The 18,752-nt window shown below is 46.4% G+C and overlaps 1 protein-coding gene across 1 annotated transcript in view; it reads left to right on the plus strand.

The window, feature by feature from the left end:
• The first annotated feature begins 12,193 nt into the window (after window positions 1-12,193).
• STOX1 (storkhead box 1) overlaps window positions 12,194-18,752 on the plus strand; it is a 39,780-nt gene continuing 33,221 nt past the window's right edge. Inside the window, exon 1 of the mRNA XM_081074242.1 lies at window positions 12,194-12,606. Coding sequence (XP_080930368.1) covers window positions 12,297-12,606 — 310 coding nt within the window. The 5' untranslated portion in view covers window positions 12,194-12,296. The remainder of the gene's footprint in view (window positions 12,607-18,752) is intronic.

The raw sequence follows: 18,752 nt of genomic DNA on the forward strand, positions 1-18,752 counted from the left end.
ATCTGAGGGCAATCTTGTAGAGGATATTTAATTTGCAGGGCCTGTTGGCTGTGTACCCCTGAAGTGTTAGGTCCCCTTCTGGTAAATGAGGTGAGTTCTTTGACACTTTTTTCCTAAGGAGTCTGGAGCGCTCTAGGGATTGGTAAGAGGGATACCTTTCACTTTTTAAGCCCTGGTTTGAATCTAACCATGGTTAACCTTGTGCCCTTAAATTGTTTGTGTGAAATGAGGTGGTGATTTCAGTCCTGCCTAAGGAAGCGCTTTTCACATCAAAATTGGCACTAATTGGTCTCCCTGTTGACAGGCTTAGCTGAGAGGCTCATGATTGAATGGGCAGTGAGAACAGAAGCTAAATTACCCCACCTCAGCTCAGCACCTTGGCTGGAGAATACAGAGGGCAGCTACCAGTTCTCTCCTCTTCCAGCACCATCCAACATATAAAGCAACTGGGTTGGACCAGGAGGCGCAGAAGGCCTACCATTTGTGCACTAACAATGCTTTCCGTGTGTTTGCCCCCGTTCTATAAAGCAGTCTTGACACTGATAGGGCTCTAGACCAGGATTCTGCAAACTTTTTCTGTAAAGGGTCAGAGAGGAAATAAGTTAGGCTTTGCAGACCATACAGTCTCTGTTGCAACCACGCAACTCTGCTGACAATGGCAGCCATAGAGAATACATCCATGAATGAGCGTGCTGGTTCCAATAAAACTTAAAGTTCCAATAAAACTTTACGGACACCGCAATTTGAATTTCATATAATTTTCACATGTCAAGAAATATTCTTCTTCTTTTGATTTTTTTCCAACCATTTAAAAATGTAAAGATCATTCTTAGCTTGCAGGCCTTACTAAAACAGGCAGTGGGTCAGGTTTGGCCTACTACCCATAGTTTGCCGTTTACTGCTTTAGACAAACAGTTGGAGATGAACTTCCACTCCTTGCCCAACCACTAACTAGCAGTGGGACTCTGGGCTTACTTAACTTCTGTGGGCCTCAGTTTCTTTATCAGGTATGCTTTGACAGTATGGGAGGAAGAGGAACAGATGGAACAAAGTTTTCTTAAGCTATAATATTAGATTTCTTGATTCCGTTAAAGGAGCAGAAGTCAACCCAAGCAGTGTTATAAGCATATATGTGAAATGGAAATTAGTTTACTTAAAGGAAATAAATCTTAATATTCTCAACGTAGATCTTTGTCCTAATATGAGAAACAATGTCACAACTCTGGTAGCCACCAAAATTTGTAGCCTCCTAATTCTATTTGAAGGCTCATACTACTTCTTTCTGTTTTTCCAGTGCTGCTATTTTCCTTTCTTGAGTTGTTTGTTTGTTTTTGGTGTGTGAGGAGAGTATGATGCCAGAATTTATTGAAAAACAGACATTTTTCTCCTTCAAAATGTTATTTTAAAATGTTAATGTTTTTGTGTCTTATTGCTGAGTATATTTTATAAGCACTCTGCTACCCAGATGTACCTTATTGAAAGAGGTGATGACAAGGGTTAGTAATCATTTTTACTCAAGAGCAAAAAAAAAAAAACAGATCACCAAACAACTTATCCAACGCACTAACATATTTTTTAAAAAGTGAAAGTATTTTAGGAGCATATTCATTTCTTCATAAGTCATATTTCATATATTCCTTCATTTTTTCTTTTGTTCTTTATATCAAATATCCAGTCAGTGTTCAAATTACTAATGAATTATTTTACATTTGCTTTGTTCAAATTAGGATCCCAATGAGGTCCACACTTTCTATTGCATTGGCTGACATGCTTCTCAGTCCCTTTTAAATTATGTTCTCTCCTGCCCCGCTTTGTTTTACTTGTCATGAATTTGTTATGAAGGCTTTGATGCTTTGAAAAACACTAGCTTGTAAGCTATTTGAACTAATGGAAAAACTTCCTGTGGGGACAAAACCCCAAAAAACAGTTTCCAGGCTCTCGGCCTCACATAGAAAGGTGCTGGCTCGGGTAGTAAATGGCCATCAACTGTGATCAGATGCCAGCAGCTGTGGCTAGTTGGCCGTCAGCTGTAACCCGTAGGCCATTGGCCACTAATATAACGGCTGTGGCTACGCTAGCAGGAAAGGAATGGGGGCTAGCAAGAAGATGGTGGCTGGCAAGCGCGGACTGCTGTTAGGCAGATTATGTAGATCCTGCTTCCTGTGTCTCCAGCCCAGCCGCCAGCGAGAATATATTGGTTTTACTCCCCTACTTATGGCTCCGTGGGTGTTCCTTTTTGGCCTTACTGTGTCCTGCGTTCTTGGGCGGGGAGCGGGAGCAGAGACCCCACCGGCCATCCCGCACGACAAATGGCGCAGCGAGCAGGGTCCCCTGCGTGACACTTGGCGTAGTCGGCAGGATGCGGTGCTGGCCAAAGCTTTCCGAAGGGCAGTGGAGCAGTTTGTGCGTAAGAAAGCTCAGTCTGAGGAAGACCAGGAGGAGCAGCTGCCGGAGAGCTCGATTCCCATGGAGGGGTGGAAAGATGTGGACGGTTCCCCAACCAGCAGAGGCCGGAGAAAGCGGAGAAAGCGAAGGTTGTTGCCGCCCTGTGGGCTGGGAACTGCTTGCTGACGCAGCCTGGATGCGGGACTTGTCCCAGGAGGAAACGCTTTCTGAGTCCTCCGTGGGACATGACGGTGAGGTCAAGGTCATCCCTCACCCCCAGGACAGCCCTGGCGAATGACTGTGGACTATGGGGAATTGCCTTCTATCCCTAATTTAATGGACGCTTGACTGTTTGGGAACATACCATCATGTAGTGGGACTGGTTGATGTTTGCTTTTGTGTCTTGACTGGCCGCCATTGATAATATGTAAGCACCTTGATGTGAGCCGCTGTTGTTCCAGCATGGTACCCCGAGAGGCACAGAGAGAGAGTGGCAGTGCCCTGAGAGCCCTGGCTGTGTCCAGGAAATCTGGCTGTGTCCAGAAAGAGTGGCAGTGCCCTGAGGCCCTGGCTGTGTCCAGGAAGTCTGGCTGTGTCCAGAGAGTGGCAGTGCCCTGAGAGGCCCTGGCTGTGTCCAGGAAGTCTGGCTGTGCCCAGAGAGAGTGGCAGTGCCCTGAGGCCCTGGCTGAGTCCAGGAAGTCTGGCTGTGTCCAGAGAGAGTGGCAGTGCCCTGAGAAACTCTGGCTGTGCCCGGGGAGACAGGTGGTACCCTAAGAAGCCCAGGAAGTCTGGCTGTGACCAGAAGTACTGTGGTGGTCCCCTGAGAAAACCTGGCTGTGCCCGGGGAGACAGGTGGTACCCTAAGAAGCCCAGGATGTCTGGCTGTGCCCAGAAGTACTGTGGTGGTGCCCTGAGAAACCCTGGCTGTGCCCAGAGAGCCTGGCTGTGTTCAGGATAGTGCATTCACCTCCAGGCTCCTTGCACAGGGCCCCTCGCGGAAGACGCTTGTCGCGTAGATTGTGAGGCGAGACCCTGTAGGGGTGGAGTGTGGGGACAAAACCCCAAAAAACAGTTTCCAGGCTCTCGGCCTCACTTAGAAAGGTGCTGGCTCGGGTAGTAAATGGCCATCAACTGTGATCAGATGCCAGCAGCTGTGGCTAGTTGGCCGTCAGCTGTAACCCGTAGGCCATTGGCCACTAATATAACGGCTGTGGCTACGCTAGCAGGAAAGGAATGGGGGCTAGCAAGAAGATGGTGGCTGGCAAGCGCGGACTGCTGTTAGGCAGATTATGTAGATCCTGCTTCCTGTGTCTCCAGCCCAGCCGCCAGCGAGAATATATTGGTTTTACTCCCCTACTTATGGCTCCGTGGGTGTTCCTTTTTGGCCTTACTGTGTCCTGCGTTCTTGGGCGGGGAGCGGGAGCAGAGACCCCACCGGCCATCCCGCACGACAAATGGCGCAGCGAGCAGGGTCCCCTGCGTGACACTTCCTTTATCTTTGTGTCTTCCTCTTTATTATAACCCAAAGCAGTACCTGGACTTTAGCAGGCTCAATAAGTATTTACTATTGTTGTATTACAGTTACTTCTATAAAGTCTCATATTTTATTTGGTAAAATGCTGAGTGAACTACATCTCTTTAGTCCTAAACCAGGTGAACTACATCTCTTTAGTCCTAAACCAGGGTTGGCTGGTACCAGTTTAAATGCCAAATCCTCTTCTATCACACTTTTGTTCTTTACCATCTTGTTCAGGGAGCCATTTTCTTGGTTTTGAGCGTTGCTGGGGGTGGGGCATTCTAGAGCACATATTTTGATGAAGAAGAGGTAATCCTGGATTCCTGCTGTAAAGAAGCTTAAACAACTGGTTACAGTAGATTGTGAGAAAGGGAAAGCAGCAGTTTGTTTCCTAATCCGGGAGAATTTCAGTGTGAGGGAGATTCCTGGGCATCTTTTCCTCCCTCCATAAGAAAGCAGAGGAGAGAGACTTGTAGCTGGAAGGCAGGGGCCTCACTGGAAACAGAGTTCCTTTGAGATCTGGGTACCTGGAATAGGGCCAACTCATTTCTTATCGGATTTGCATGTAAATAATGGGATATGAGGCCCAACTTTATACACTCTGCCATAATAAAATTGAAGAGGTTTCTCTTTAAAAATCTGGAAACTGGTTTTGGCATCTTGCCTCAGACCTCCATACTTAATTCTTTTTTTTTTTTTTTTTTTTTTTTTTTTTGTGCTCCAATGTTCATTGCACATACTTAATTCTTTTTTTGGGGGGTGGGGGAGGATCAGGAAAGAGTTAATTTGATTTTCCATGTTTCAAATAATAAGAATTTTGCTGACTTGCTCTGGCTCCAGGGCACTTAGTTGCACGCCTTCTTGACAAGTTAGTGCCCCAGCTTTCTATCTGGAAGTAGTTTTTTTTCCAGCTTTGAGATCTGCCCTCTGACCCTGAGTTTAATGGAAAGGTGGAGTAATGGAGTCTCTTCATTTTGGTTAGAAAGATTATGGGCTTTCTGGAAAGCCAAGACGGTCCCAGTGAAGAGAGCCAGCTGCCTTAACTTCTTTTAAACCAGAAGTTAGTGGGGCCTTTTTCATTGTAGAATTTTTGGAAAGTATGGAAAATCTAAAAATAAAAATAAAAATTGCTTGTAACCCATCACTTACAAATAATTTCTGTTAACATAATCCTAATTATTCCAGGTCTCTATTCCCCAGGTGAAAATGGGATTATGGGATGTTTTAAATGTTTTATTGGTATTCGTTTCTTTAATGAAATGAGGAAGGGCAGAGGGATCAGAAGTGTGTACCGGCTCCAGACAAAGATTATTCTTGACCAAGCTGTGGACAGGCTCCCCGGAGCCCTGTTCTGGACTCAGCCTGTCTTCTGCCAGCCCCACCTTAGCAAGAGTCCTGCCAAGTCAGGTTAGTGCAAACCCCCATCCTTGATATCTGATCAAGTTCTTCACCCCCCACCTATGATGTGCCATTAGCAACATTCCTTTTCGGTCAGTTTAGCAAGAATTTCCCGACCCCTGAAGTCTCCTATTAGTAATTTTCTATCCACCGACTCCCTCACTCTCCTCTTTGGCAAAAACCCCAGCTTCTTTTGCTGTCTTTGCTTTACAACTGTCTGCTATCTAGACTTCGCAATAGTCTTAAATAAAATCTTTTTTTTTTTTTTTTTTTTTTACCATTTTAATGAATGTCAGAATAATTTTTTTTTTAAACAGGTCTCATATCAGAATCATGGGGTTCCTAGTATTTTTTAGCCTTTTCCTGTTCCAAATTAAGAACTTTTTCCTCTCCAAAATTTCTTTCTTTATTGGCCTCTTGCTATCGGAAGGCAAAAGACGTGAATTGTTTCAAGGCAAATCAGAATCAGCTTTGGGAATATCTAGCCCTCAGACCCTGATTTTGTATCTCTTAGTATTTCATTGGACTCAGTGATTATTTAAAGTAATTAGGTCTCTATCTTTGGGTGTGAAAGTGGAGTTGTAGAATCATGAAGCTGGAAGGGACCCTAAGAGATCCTTCAGGTTGCCTATGTATTTTTACTCCCATTTTACAGAGAAAGCTACTGTGGTCCAGAGTCTTATCTAAATTAAGCAGCTAAAATAAAGAAGGTAATAGTTCTGTTTAAAAAAGAACAGCATTAAATGTCCTTTTTTTGCCTCCACCTCCTTTTTTCTACCCTTTGAGTCAAAACAGTCACTTAGCAAAACCTCACGTTTTTCTTTGAGAAATAGAAACAGTCTCCAGAGGTTTTTTCCCCCTGGTAAAGGGAAGAAAGGTGCTGTGGAAGTAAAAATGGTCGTAATAAAGAGAATCCAGATAGGAAATACTTTCTAAATCAGCCTTAAGTGTGAAGGCTTGATTTTCTGAGTTAAGGAGCAGAAACTTCATCCTGATGAATTTTTTAAAATTTTATTTTATTGGGGAAGGGGAACAGGACTTTATTAGGGAACAGTGTGTATTTCCAGGCCTTTTTTCCAAGTCAAGTTGTTGTCCTTTCAATCTTAGTTGTGGAGGGTGCCGTTCAGCTTCAAGGTGTCCTTTCGGTCAGTTGTGGAGGGCGCAGCTCAGCTCCAGGTCCAGTTGCCAGTTGTTAGTTGCAGGGGGCGCAGCCCACCATCTCTTGTGGGAGTGGAACCGGCAACCTTGTGGTTGAGGGGATGTACTCCAACCAACTGAGCCATCCAGGAGCTCAGTGGCAGCTCAGCTCAAGGTGCCATGTTCAATCTTAGTTGCAGGGGCCAGAGCCCACCATCCCTTGTGGGACTCGAAGAATTGAACTGGCAACCTTGTTGGTTGAGAGCCCACTGGCCCATGTGGGAATCGAATGGCAGCCTTCGGAGTTAGGAGCGTGGAGCTCTAACTACCTGAGCCACCGGGCCGGCCCCATCCTGATGAATTTTGATGTGGAAAAATTTTTGAGGTGGTTAAGCCAAACATCACCCTCCGTATAACATGTGTGTTGTACACAAACTCCAGGTAAGTCACTGAAATGCAGATGTCTGGATGAGTGATCCCTGGGTGTGCCTGCCTGTTCCTTGGGGCTTTGCCCTAGGCATTTGAACAACCAGGTCTTCCTGTGATTCACCCTCAAACCAGAAATGTTTTTATGTCTAGTGACACCAGGCTAGTGAGAAAGCAGCAAGAGAGTGGTTATCCTGGATCAAGCACAAGTTAAATTAGATTTAATTTAGGTGGAATGAATCCCTGGCCCAGACACTGGGCTATATGCTGGGTCACAGAGATGAATCAGACAGGAGCATGGCCCTCAAGGAATCTCAAGTTACTTGATGAGACAGGTAACTAACTATTATAGCCCTTAACACATGTGTTACAAAAGGGTTAACAAGTACTCCAAGAACAGATGAAATCTTCCTGGACATGTCATGGGTGTGATGAGTTGGGCTTTGTAGGATGCTACCTGGTAGAAAGGGGAAAAAAATTCTTTCTAGGCAGAGGGAACAGTGTGAGCAAAGATGTGGGAGCATCTGCTTGGGAAGGTATACTTTGGGGTTGCGGGAGCACAAGATATTTGGTGTGGATGGAGGAGAGCAAGGATGGAAATGGAGATGAGGCTAGAAAGACAGGCTGGAGTCAGTGTGTGAGGAGCATTGAATGCTCTACTTAGGACAGACACCAGGCATATGTGAACATCAAATGATCCAGTGTACCTTTTATAGCAATTATAATGTAGCAACTATAAATTAGTTCCCTTTCAGTTCCAGTTTTCTAAAACTGATTTTCTAAATAAAATCAAACTCCAACTTCCATTTGTAAGAGTTGGCCAAAGATTGAATCTTGGCCACATTTTGGGGAATCTACTCCTTGAAGCTGTCATAAAAACTTAGGGGTTTACATGGTATGCAGAAGATGGGGGAAAGTCTTTTCCTGGGGTGCTCATTATAGTTACATTGGCACCTGCTGCCACACAGTACTGCTGTCAAGGGCTGCTCCCCCCCTCCATTTACTACTGAGCTCCAAGCTCTTTGTTGGCTCAGAGAGGAACCCGTGATGGTCCTACCTATATTGGCTCAGAGACATTTTCACTATCATTCTAAAGGCTGACCCCTTGGGTTCTAGTCTCCACAAGTATCGACAAGTATCTTTCCATATGGGCTACTCTTGGGAAAGGTATTTCCCAGTAGTGCCGCTCCCTCTCTTCAATTAAAGGCACTAGCTTTCCATTCCCTCCTCTCTAAGACAAGCCATCTTAATCTTCCTCAGTGGTCCTGAAGCCCAAAAGCCCTTTACAGATCCGTGTCCTGTCCCATGAAAGGACACTATATTTTTTAACCCAACAATTGGATGAGCTAAATAAATCTAATAAATTTATTTAGGCAATGTGACTTTGGAGACTTGGTCTTTCCTAAGGTGGGATTTATCAGGGCAGGAATGTCAGGCCTGGTAAGGTGGGCAAGAGAAGGATCATCTGGAAATAGGAAAGGAGAAAAGTGAAGTAAATTGTTAGCAATTATTTACTCCAGAGGAAATAAATTGGACAGTTGTTAAAATTTCTATTTGTCGGGGTGGCCAGTTGCTCAGTTGTTTAGAGCATGGTGCTACTAATAACACCCAAATTGATCCCCACGTAGGCCAAGTGAGTGGGGCCCTCCTTAAAAAACAAAGAAAGAAAAACTTCTATTTGTCAAAAGGACCAGAGATGATCTCTCTCTCTCTCTCTCTCTCTCTCTCTCTCTCTCTCTCTCTCTCTCTCTCTCTCTCTCTCTCTCTCTCTCTCTCTTTAGGAAGGGCGCAGCTCACAGTGGCCCATGCAGGGATTCAGTCCTGGCAACCTTGGTGCTCCCAGTACCACGCTCTAACCAGCTGAGCTAACTGGCCACCCCCAGAAGTAATCTCTTATTGTCCTGATATACATTTCTCAAAGTATTTCTGAGCAAGTATTTTCATATGGTAATTAATACACAGTGGAAAATAAGCTTCTCCTTTACCCTGTCTCCCCGTTCCTCTCTCTAGAAGTAACTATTGTTATCACTAGCTTTTAAGGTACCCTTCTAGAGATTTCCCAGCTACACATGAGACTATATGTGCCCTTATTTTTTTTTTTTTAACACAAGTAATTGATGTAGCCTACTAGGCTTATTATTCTATTTACTTTTCTTTTTAATTAAAAATATATCTAGGATATTGTTTTCTATCAGTACTTAAAGTTCTGTCAATCTTTTTAATGACAGCACAGCACACCATTTGGATTTGTTTATAGTGTTAGAATTACTTTGTCTTTTCTCAGGCATAGAGTCCACTGAAATGTAAAATTTTTAAAAATCCCTCTATCTTGAGATATTTTAGTTTAGTTTTTAGTTTGACTACTCTGTGCCTCTTTAAGTGCAGAATGGTACCAAATCTGTCTTCTAAAATGTTTCTGTGTCTGGTCTGCAGAGACCACAAAAATGGAAGACACTTGAGAAGTTCTGTTTGTCTAGTTTTGCCATGTAACACAGGTCATTCAGGTGGGAGGCCTACAGTTTTCCATTTAACTTTTAAGACACATTCAATTTTGTAGGTGTTTGGAAAAACGTGGGGAGGGGTAGCTGATCCTTTCGGAAAACAAGAGGATACATATTTGGCTGTACAGTTTAAAGTTTTCTCCTTACATTCTTTCCTCCTTCTTTGTTAACTGGACTCGCTTAAGTAAAATAAGGGAAATTTTTTTTTTTTTAAGATTTTTTTCATTGGGGTATGGGTACAGGACTTTATTGGGGAACAGTGTGTACTTCCAGGACTTTTTTTCCAGGTCAAGTTGTTGTACTTTCAGTCTTAGTTGTGGAGGGCGCAGCTCAGCTCCAGGTCCAGTTGCCATTGCTAGTTGCAGGGGGCGCAGCCCACCATCCCTTGCAGGAGTCGAACTGGCAACCTTGTGGTTGAGAGGATGTGCTCCAACCAACTGAGCCATCTGGGAGCTCAGCGGCAGCTCAGCTCAAGGTGCCATGTTCAATCTTAGTTGCAGGGTCCAGAGCCCACCATCCCCTGCGGGGCTCAAGGAATTGAACTGGCAACCTTGTGGTTGAGAGCCCACTGGCCCATGTGGGAATCGAACCGGCAGCCTTCAGAGTTAGGAGCACGGAGCTCTAACTGCCTGAGCCACTGGGCCGGCACCGATAAGGGAAATTTTGCACATCTGAACGAATGTTTCCACAGTTTAAGACAGTTCTATTTCATAATTTCAGGCCATAAAACTTCATAGCTGGGTCTACATTGCGCCATTATTGTAGCTACAAGCCCTGATAATAACGGCCTGATTGTCTGTGTATTTCCAGTTCAAATTCTTGGGAGACAGAATCAAGCTCAGGACTTTTCACACGACACAGGTGCAGTGAATCAGGGTGATGATCTCCAGGCCTCCCCCTCTAGCCAGGTATGTGGGCAAGTTGGCATTGGGATCTCTACCTTGCCACCTATTGACTTTGCCCTGATGGACAAGCTGCCTCAACTCTCTAAGCTTTTGCCTTTCTTGTGGGAGATAATAATAATTTACCTTAATAATATCACCTCTTTCAGGGGGTTAATTTTGAGGATAAAAGTAGACCACACATGTAAAACCCTTAGTACAGTACTAGGCACAGAGTGAGCTGAGAGTAAACAGGAATCATCATCCTTATGATCGTGGAAAGGACACTGAGGGCTGCTAGATCTATGGGGAACACAGTAAAGGCATTGTTTGTTTGTTTGTTTGTTTGTTTGTTTTTAAGGAGGGCACAGCTCACAGTGGCCCATGCGGGGATCGCACCGGCAACCTTGGTGTTATTAGCACCACGCTCTAACCAACTGAGAAACTGGCCACCCCACCAAAGGCATTCTTGATCCCACAAGATGAGTGCCATGACAGAACTCAGAAGGGGAACTTTGCCTCCCTGTGGAGATTATACAGACAGAGGAGTTTAATTCATTTGGGCTTTCTGCTGTATTTATCCATTCATCCATCTCAGTGTCATAATTCAGATGTGAGAGGGTTGTCTCCAGCTTGCACACTTATTTGAACTGAAAATGGTGTCAGACTTGTCGTAGGGAACCCTGACTTGGCGGTTGTGTGACTCCATTTCTTACTATCTCTGTAACTGGGAAAACACTCTTTATTCAACCTAGCTAGTGTCCTCATCTTAAAAAATGTAGATGCTAACAGTAGTTAATGCAGGGTTGTGGAATTAGTGCTGCGGGTATACAGTGCTCAATAGATGTTAGCTATTGTTATTTAATAGCATCGGCTATCATTTATTGTGTTAGCGTCTTACTAGGGGCAAGGTAGAGATTATCTCAGATCATTGTAGTTGTTATTGATGATGGGTGAGGTGAGGGAGTGCGAAGTCCAGAATGACCCCCAGGTCTTGCCAAGCACCTTGGCAAGTTCCCTCTTACACCACCAGTTTCTAGTAGTGGTAGTAAGGCCCTTCTCCTTTCCGACATTCCTCCCTCCTTGAGAAGTCCTCGGCGGCAACATCCCAACCGGGGTCTGTCCTCTCTGTCCCGCAGTATCTGAACTGTCTGTTCCTCAGTGCTGAGCACTGGCCACAGCGATGTGTCACATCACGAGCACCTCGCCCTTCACTCCTGTGGCAAGCTGGTGTCTCAGTCTTTTCAGATTCACAGATCCAACCGAGGGCTGCATCCTAGGGGTTTCATCGGGGCGCCTTCCCGATAAGTTTGGCAGCTCTGGAATGAAAACTTTATGTCTCTTACCACTGAAGTGTCTCAGGGGCGGGACCAGATCCTAGGACCTCAGAAAGCCTTGCATGAAAGATCCTTGGAATAGCGTCACAGCTCCTCATTTTACAGACGGTAAATTTAGGCTCAGAGAGACGGGAAGTAAATTTCGTAAACAGATTAGGAGCAGACCCAGACTCAACTCCGGGACTCCCGGCCCAAGAGACGTCCATGATACCCTTCGGCGGTCCCCAGTGGCCTCTCTCCCTGGGACGGCGGCCACCCTGGTCCTCCCGGCTTTGGGGACCCCGGGCCGTGCCGCTGGCGCCGCGGCCGGCGGCTCGGCTCTTCGGGGGCTGCGGGGACACTCCTAGGACTTGGAAACGCCCCCGTGCGGGCCCATGGGGGCCAGGGGAGATCCGGGCTGCCAGGGAGCTGAGAAATGAAGGGAGTCGCCCGGGGCGGGGCGGAGAGGGCACGGCCGGGGCTGGGGTGTGGAGGGTAACCTGTAACTCAGCGCGAGGAAACCCCTAGTGGGCGCCTCGCGGGCGAGAGCAGCGGCCGCCCCAGGCCGCGCTTCCCGCCCCACCCCCTGCCCCGCCGACCACAGCCGACCCCGCCCCCTGAAGCCCTGTTCCCCGGGCAGCCGGCGCGGCGCGCAGTAAGCCGATCCCTCCCGTCGGGCGTGCGGCGCCCCGGCCGCCCGTGCTGCGTGGCTGCGGGTCCCGGCCGCCGGCACGGCATGGCCCGACCCGTGCAGCTGGCGCCGGGCTCCCTGGCGCTGGTGCTAAGCAGGCTGGAGGCGCCAGGAGCGGCGAGAGGCGCGGAGGAGCCCGGCGGGCGCGCGGTGTTCCGCGCCTTCCGCCGCGCCAACGCGCGCTGCTTCTGGAACTCGCGGCTGGCGCGCGCCGCCTCGCGGCTGGCCTTCCAGGGATGGCTGCGGCGCGGGGTGCTGCTGGTGCACGCACCTCCCGCCAGCCTGCAGGTGCTGCGCGACGCCTGGTGTCGCCGGGCGCTCCGCCCGCCCCGCGGCTTCCGCATCAGGGCGGTGGGTGAGTGCGGGGCCCGGAGGGGAGCGCGTCCCGCGCGAGCTGCGGGGATCGAGCCCTGGTCATCGGGGCGCGTGCAATCCTCGGCTCAACTCTGAGGGAGCGGGAACTGGGAGGATTGAGGGGATGAGGGGTTGGGAGGGCGGGCCGTGTGGCTCGAGGAGAGCTGTCCACCCGACATTCCCTCCTGCTGGCGCACGGACGCCCCGGCCTAGCCGCTGCCCTGGGCCAACTCCAGGATACTCCCATTCCTCCACTCTTTATCCTGGGCAGCGCATAGGTTCCTGGCCGAAGGAACTTTCTAATTAGAAAAGTGGTGCTTGGGTGAGAAAGGTGCAGAGGGAGCCCGCGCTGCAGCCGGGAGACCTCTGTGTCTGCCCCATGGGAGCGCTTAGGAGGGGGTGCACCAGGGGTTGGCCAGAGTCTACCGATCCTGAACTGGCTGTTGTTTTTTTTGTTTTGTTTTGTTTTCTTTTGTTTTACAGACTTGAAGCAAACAAAAGTCTTTGGTTTTCATGTCCCGCTGTTCTGGGTGGTGTGGTGGTCTTGGATCGGGGCCTAGCGGAAGGTTTGGGGTCGTTAACTGTTGGGGAAAAAGAAATGACAAATGGCGGGCGCTCTGGACACATCCCATCAACTAAATAGAATTCCTCCTTCCCAACGTTTTCAGAGAGCCCGTTTGTTTGAAGATAGACAGCAGCTTTTTGCTTGCGTCAAACAGCTTCTCATTGGAGAACCGAAATCACAGCACCGCTGAGTGAGAGGTCTCTGGCACCGGCCACTAAACTCAGGGGCTATCAGCTCCCTGTAACAGCCTGGTTCTGCCTGCATTTGTGTAGTGTGGTGACGATTTGACGGTGTGCTGTTGACAAGTCACCAGTTGTTCCAGCTCTGAATTTTGACTCCTGCCCTCTCTGTCTCAGTCCATAAGTCCCTCCCCCCACCCCTTCTCCTCTTCCTCCTCCGAACAGCAAATACAAAAACATTTGTTTTAGTCCTAAGGGGAAGGGAGCAGGGGAGCAAGAGGAGCTTGATGTTGTGTGTCATCTGCTCGGAGATGATGTCTCCACACCCCAGGCCAGTGAGGTTAAACCTTGGCTTCTCACCTCCGTGCATTCCCATTCTGTCTGGAACCCCGCCCCCTCCATTTTCTTCCCTTTAGAGAGAGAAAAAAAAGCTCATTTGCAAAGCCACATAAACACTTTTCATCTCCTTTTACTTGCTGGAGTGAGTGAAGAAAATAGGTTTTTGGCTCTGGAAGCCAAAATTCTCACAGGGGAAGGGGTCTTTCAGACAGGCTGGATGAAAAACTCTTTTCAGTTCTGTGTCCTGGGTTTCTCTGGTTTGAATTAGCAGTTGCATTCTCTGGTTCCCCCACCCCCTTTCAAAGGGTGAGCATATAGTATATTGCAGACAGGGTGGATGGAGCTGGGGTCTAGGTCTGAGGGTGAAATAGAGAGGGCTTGTGCTAAGTCGGCGGGAGCCATGATGCCACTACCTGGGGTCCAGCTAGCAGTGGTGAATGCTGGTTCCGGGGTTGGCCCTGTTTGCTGCCATCTGAAAGATGGTGAACACGTCACCAGATGCTCCACTTCTCCACCCACTAGGTAATGCACTCTGCCTCATTGCACAACTGAGGATGCAGTGGACGCTGTATTCTGTGGCGTGTGCAGATCTTTATGCTAGGTCATCACCCTTAACTTGGGTCTCTTGGCAGAAATGATTTCGCGTTTTTTAACAGAGCCCTGATGAGAATTTTTACATTTAGGTGGAATTTGTACAAAACCATTTATTAGGCTATTTTGAGGAGCAAAATGGGGAGAGATCTTATTTGATGCCAGTCAGTGCGTGCACATGAGGAGGGGGGCTAATTACTGGTCTAACTTGGAGTCCTTGGGTCAGGTCAAGTGACAGAGGCATCAAGGCAGCTCTTGGGCCACCTCAGAGTCCCAGAAGGTGGTAAAAGCGGGAGGAGCTTCTTTCCCCCAAAGGAATTGGAAGTTTCAGTCTGCTTGCTTTCCGGAATCTGGCAGCATTGGTTTCCAGAAGCTAAAATGGGCATCCAGGGAGGAAAGGCAAGAGCAGCTGTGCACTGTCGCAGGTCCTCGCTCCGTTCTGCATTCTTGCAGTTACTTTATGGGAATGATGAAAATGCTAGAAAAAGACACAGAGGATTGATTTGATCAGACCAATGTGGTTTCTTTGCTGTTTTTGTTTTTTTGTGTGTATTTTTTTTTTTTTTTTGAGGCTCACTTACCAAAGGTATTTGAGCATAGGGAATATTGCCAGCCAGCTTGGACAGAATGCTGGGAGGGAAAGAGGGATGATGCTTCTGGACCTGGGGCTCATGGGGCCTCATGAGACGTGGGGATGAAGTGCCCTGGCCAGGCAGACCTGAGCCCCAGGTGCTGACCTGAACTTAAGGCCAGCAAGCAGGAGTTTGTTTTCTCCATGCTTTGTGCCCTTTTCTTTCCCTCTTCACTCTCCCTACCTTAGCTTCCCCCTGGTGAGGAAAGCAATTTCCATGCTGAGAGCATTTCCCTATAAAGAGGGACGTATGATCTTTAGCATGATAACCAGTGAGTTAACTCTTCTTTTGTGCTCCAGTCCTGAGTATTTTTTTTTTAAATTAGTAAATGACATTAACAGATGAAAGGGGTGAGCTCTGGAAGCTAGAGGGAGACCTCTGTTTACCTAGCTGAGCCACTGCAGGTGGTAGGGGTGGAGAACACCAGTATTTGTTTGGGAGAATCAGCTGTTACTCTGGAATCACACCTACTGGGAAGGTGAAAGATTAATGATGGCTTCCTGGGGTAAGGGAGGGAAGGCCACTTGGCCAAACAAATTGTTCCCTTCTTCTGAAAGTTATAGCTGAAGTGTCCCTACTCTTTCACTCCCAACATAGCCTTCCATCTTTTCTCATTGCTTAAGATGTCTGTAGTTCTTTTTAAATCTTTGCTTCGTTAACTCAATCATATGCCAGGTACTGTTCTAGGTGTGTTTGTGTTTTAATACATCATTCAGAGTTGCATGTGCTCAAGGAGAAAATGGAGTCCTCTTGTTTCCTCCACATTCAGTTCGAGAGGGATAACCGGGTGGGAGGCTATGTTCTGGAAACTGCTGGTTCACAGTCTTCTCCCATGGTGACATGAGGGGGTGGGGGTGCACTGTAGTTTCTGCCTCTGATTTAGTTGGGCAAGTGTTCCCTGGTGTGTGCTTTGAGGAGTGGGTACTGCGGATCAGGCAGGCCAGGCTGGTGAAGGGGAGGTAATGCGAACATCTTCCCACCTCTCCTCACGTCCCTCTTACCTGCTCCCCGAAACATCTCAGCCCAAAGAGATATCAAGGCAAAATTGCGATGCCATAGAAGTGCCACAGAAGAGTAGAGGCCAGTCACTCATTCATGCTAGGTATAAATGACTGAATTCAGAATCTAGGGTACCGCTGCCTACTGACTTGGGCAAACATCTGAAATGTTGTTCTGACTTACCCTGTGATTTAGGGAATGACATAGGAGAGTGGGTAGAGATGGTGAGGGGCGGGAGTATTCCAAGTCCTATTCTGCCTTGTTTCTGAGGTCCTGCCCTGAAGGGCAGTAGGGCATCTTGTAGGTTTTAGTAGCCAATGGAGTTTTGAAGGTGAAATTTACATTTAGTGAAACACACAAGTCATAAGTGTAGCATTTAGTGTATTTTTCACATATATAAATGCGTGTAACCCAAATTCCCAACAGGATTTACCGTTACCCCAGAACGTCCCTTCTTGCCCCTTCCCCGTGAGCTCTGCCCCCCACCTTCAGAAGTAACCATTCTTCTCATTTTTTTAACCATAAATTAATTTTGGCTGTTCAAGAACTTAATGTAAATGGAATCATTAGTATGTACTCCTGTGTGTGAGGATTCTTTCACTCAGCCCAATGTTCCTGAGTTTCATCTCTCTTGTCTTACAAGTTTGTTCCTTTTTATTGCTGAGTAGAATTCCATTTTATGAATATACTACAGTTTACCCATTTTCCCTTAGACACCTGGGATGTTTCCAGTTTATGACTTTTATGAATAAAGCTTCTAAGAATATTTATGTACAGGGCTTTTTTTTATGCTTCTTTTTCTCTTGGGTCATTATCTAGGAGAGGAATTGTTGACTCACTTGAGTTGCTTATGTTTAGTTTTATGGAAACTTTTCTCAAAGTGATTGTGCCATTTTACATTCCTACCAACAAAGTGAGACAGTTCTGGTTGCTACGCATCTTCGCCAACATTGGATGTTGTCAGTCTTTCTAATTGTATTTATTCTGGTGGTATCTATTAATAGTACTATCTTGTAGTTTTAATTTGCATTCCACTAATGACTAATGATATTGAACACTTTTTTAAAAAAATATTTTATTGGGGAAGGGGAACAGGACTTTATTGGGGAACAGTGTGTTCTTCCAGGACTTTTTTTCCAAGTCAAGTTGTTGTCCTTTCAATCTTAGTTGTGGAGGGTGCAGTTCAGTTCCAGGTCCAGTTGCCGTTGTTAGTTGCAGGCGGCACAGCCCACCATCCTTTGGTGGGAGTTGAACCGGCAACTTTGTGGTTGAGAGGACGCGCTCCAACCAACTGAGCCCTCCGGGATCTCAGTGGCAGCTCAGCTCAAGGTGCTGTGTTCAATCTTAGTTGCAGGGGGTGCAGCCCAACATCCCTTGAGGGACTCAAGGAGTCAGGAGTCCAACGGACAACCTTGTGGTTGAGAGCCCACTGGTCCATATGGGAATCGAACCGGCAGCCTTCGGAGTTAGGAGCACAGAACTCCAACTGCCTGAGCCATCGGGCTGGTCCCCTGAACACTTTTTCATGTGCTTATCAGTTTGCATTGTGAAGTGTCTGTCCAAATCTTTCACTTTTTAAAAAAAAATTGGATTGTCTCTTTATTATCACTTATTTGTTTTATTGTTGAGTTGTAGTTCTTTACATATCCTATATATCAGTTATTTATTAGAGATATGCTTTGTGACTACAGTCTAGCCTGTGGCTTACCTATTCAGTTTTTTAGTGGCATCTTTTTGAGAGAAGTTTTCAATTATGATTAAGTCTAATTTATCAATTTTTCTCCTTTATTGATTATACTTTTTGCTCACTCTATAAAAAAAAAAATCGTGCCTAACCCAGTGATTTTCTCCTGTGTTTTCTAGAAGTTTTATAGTTTTACATTTAGGTCTATGATCCATTTTGAGTTAATTTTTGTGAATGGTATGAGGCATAGGTTGAGGTTCTTTTTTTTTCATGTGGGTATCCAATTGTTCAAACACAATGTGTTGAAAAGACGAGTCTTTCTCATTTGCAAGTTTGTTGAAAATCATTTGACTATATGTGAGGGTCTATTTCCATTGATCTTGAATCTGTCCTTTCACCAATACCATGATGTCTTATTGTACTTTCTACCAAGACTTGAAATTACATGTTCTGAGTCTTCCAATTTTGGTTCTTCCTCAAAGCTTGTAACCACTCCAAATTGTATCCATAGATTCTTTAAGTCAGTAAGACTGTGGGTTTCTACCAAAGTTTTAGCCTCTTGGCCTGGCTCCTATAGATCCTGTCTTTAGGTGAAGAGCTGTAAAAAAATGGGAAATTTGTCTAATGCCATTTCCTTCTATGAGGACCTCCCCTCCCGTTTCTACCTGTTTTTTTTCTTTCCTTTTTGGTTGCTTTTCAGTACCTTCAGGTAAAGGTTTTTATATTTTGTCCAGTTATAGTTGTTAATTTGCAAGAGGTTTGGTCTAATAGGATCTGGTTCACCATTACTGGAAGCAAAACCCCATGAATGAGTGTTTTGAATTCCTATCTTTTCTCCTTTTCTAAAATGCCATTCTATTGATGAGAAATGTCCAGCCAAAGGGAAACTAATGGTCATGACAAGGGCATTTAGACAGTCACCCTAAACAAATGCCTCTTCCATCTCTTCCTTCTCCCAGACAGATCTTGGTATCTCCTCTGCCTTTTCTAGCTTGATTATCCCTTTTGTTCTGTTAGGGGGTGAGCTGGAATAATTCTGCCCATTTTGTAGACAGGAAACAGAATGAAGGCTGTGTTGTGGCTGGTGTTGCTTGGATTTCTTGCCTTCGTCTCTGTTCACCACCAGTCCTCCCAAGGTTCCCGTAAAGGCCCTGGTAT

Source organism: Rhinolophus hipposideros (genome assembly GCF_964194185.1).
Source record: "Rhinolophus hipposideros genome assembly, chromosome: 15".
Taxonomy (NCBI): domain Eukaryota; kingdom Metazoa; phylum Chordata; class Mammalia; order Chiroptera; family Rhinolophidae; genus Rhinolophus; species Rhinolophus hipposideros.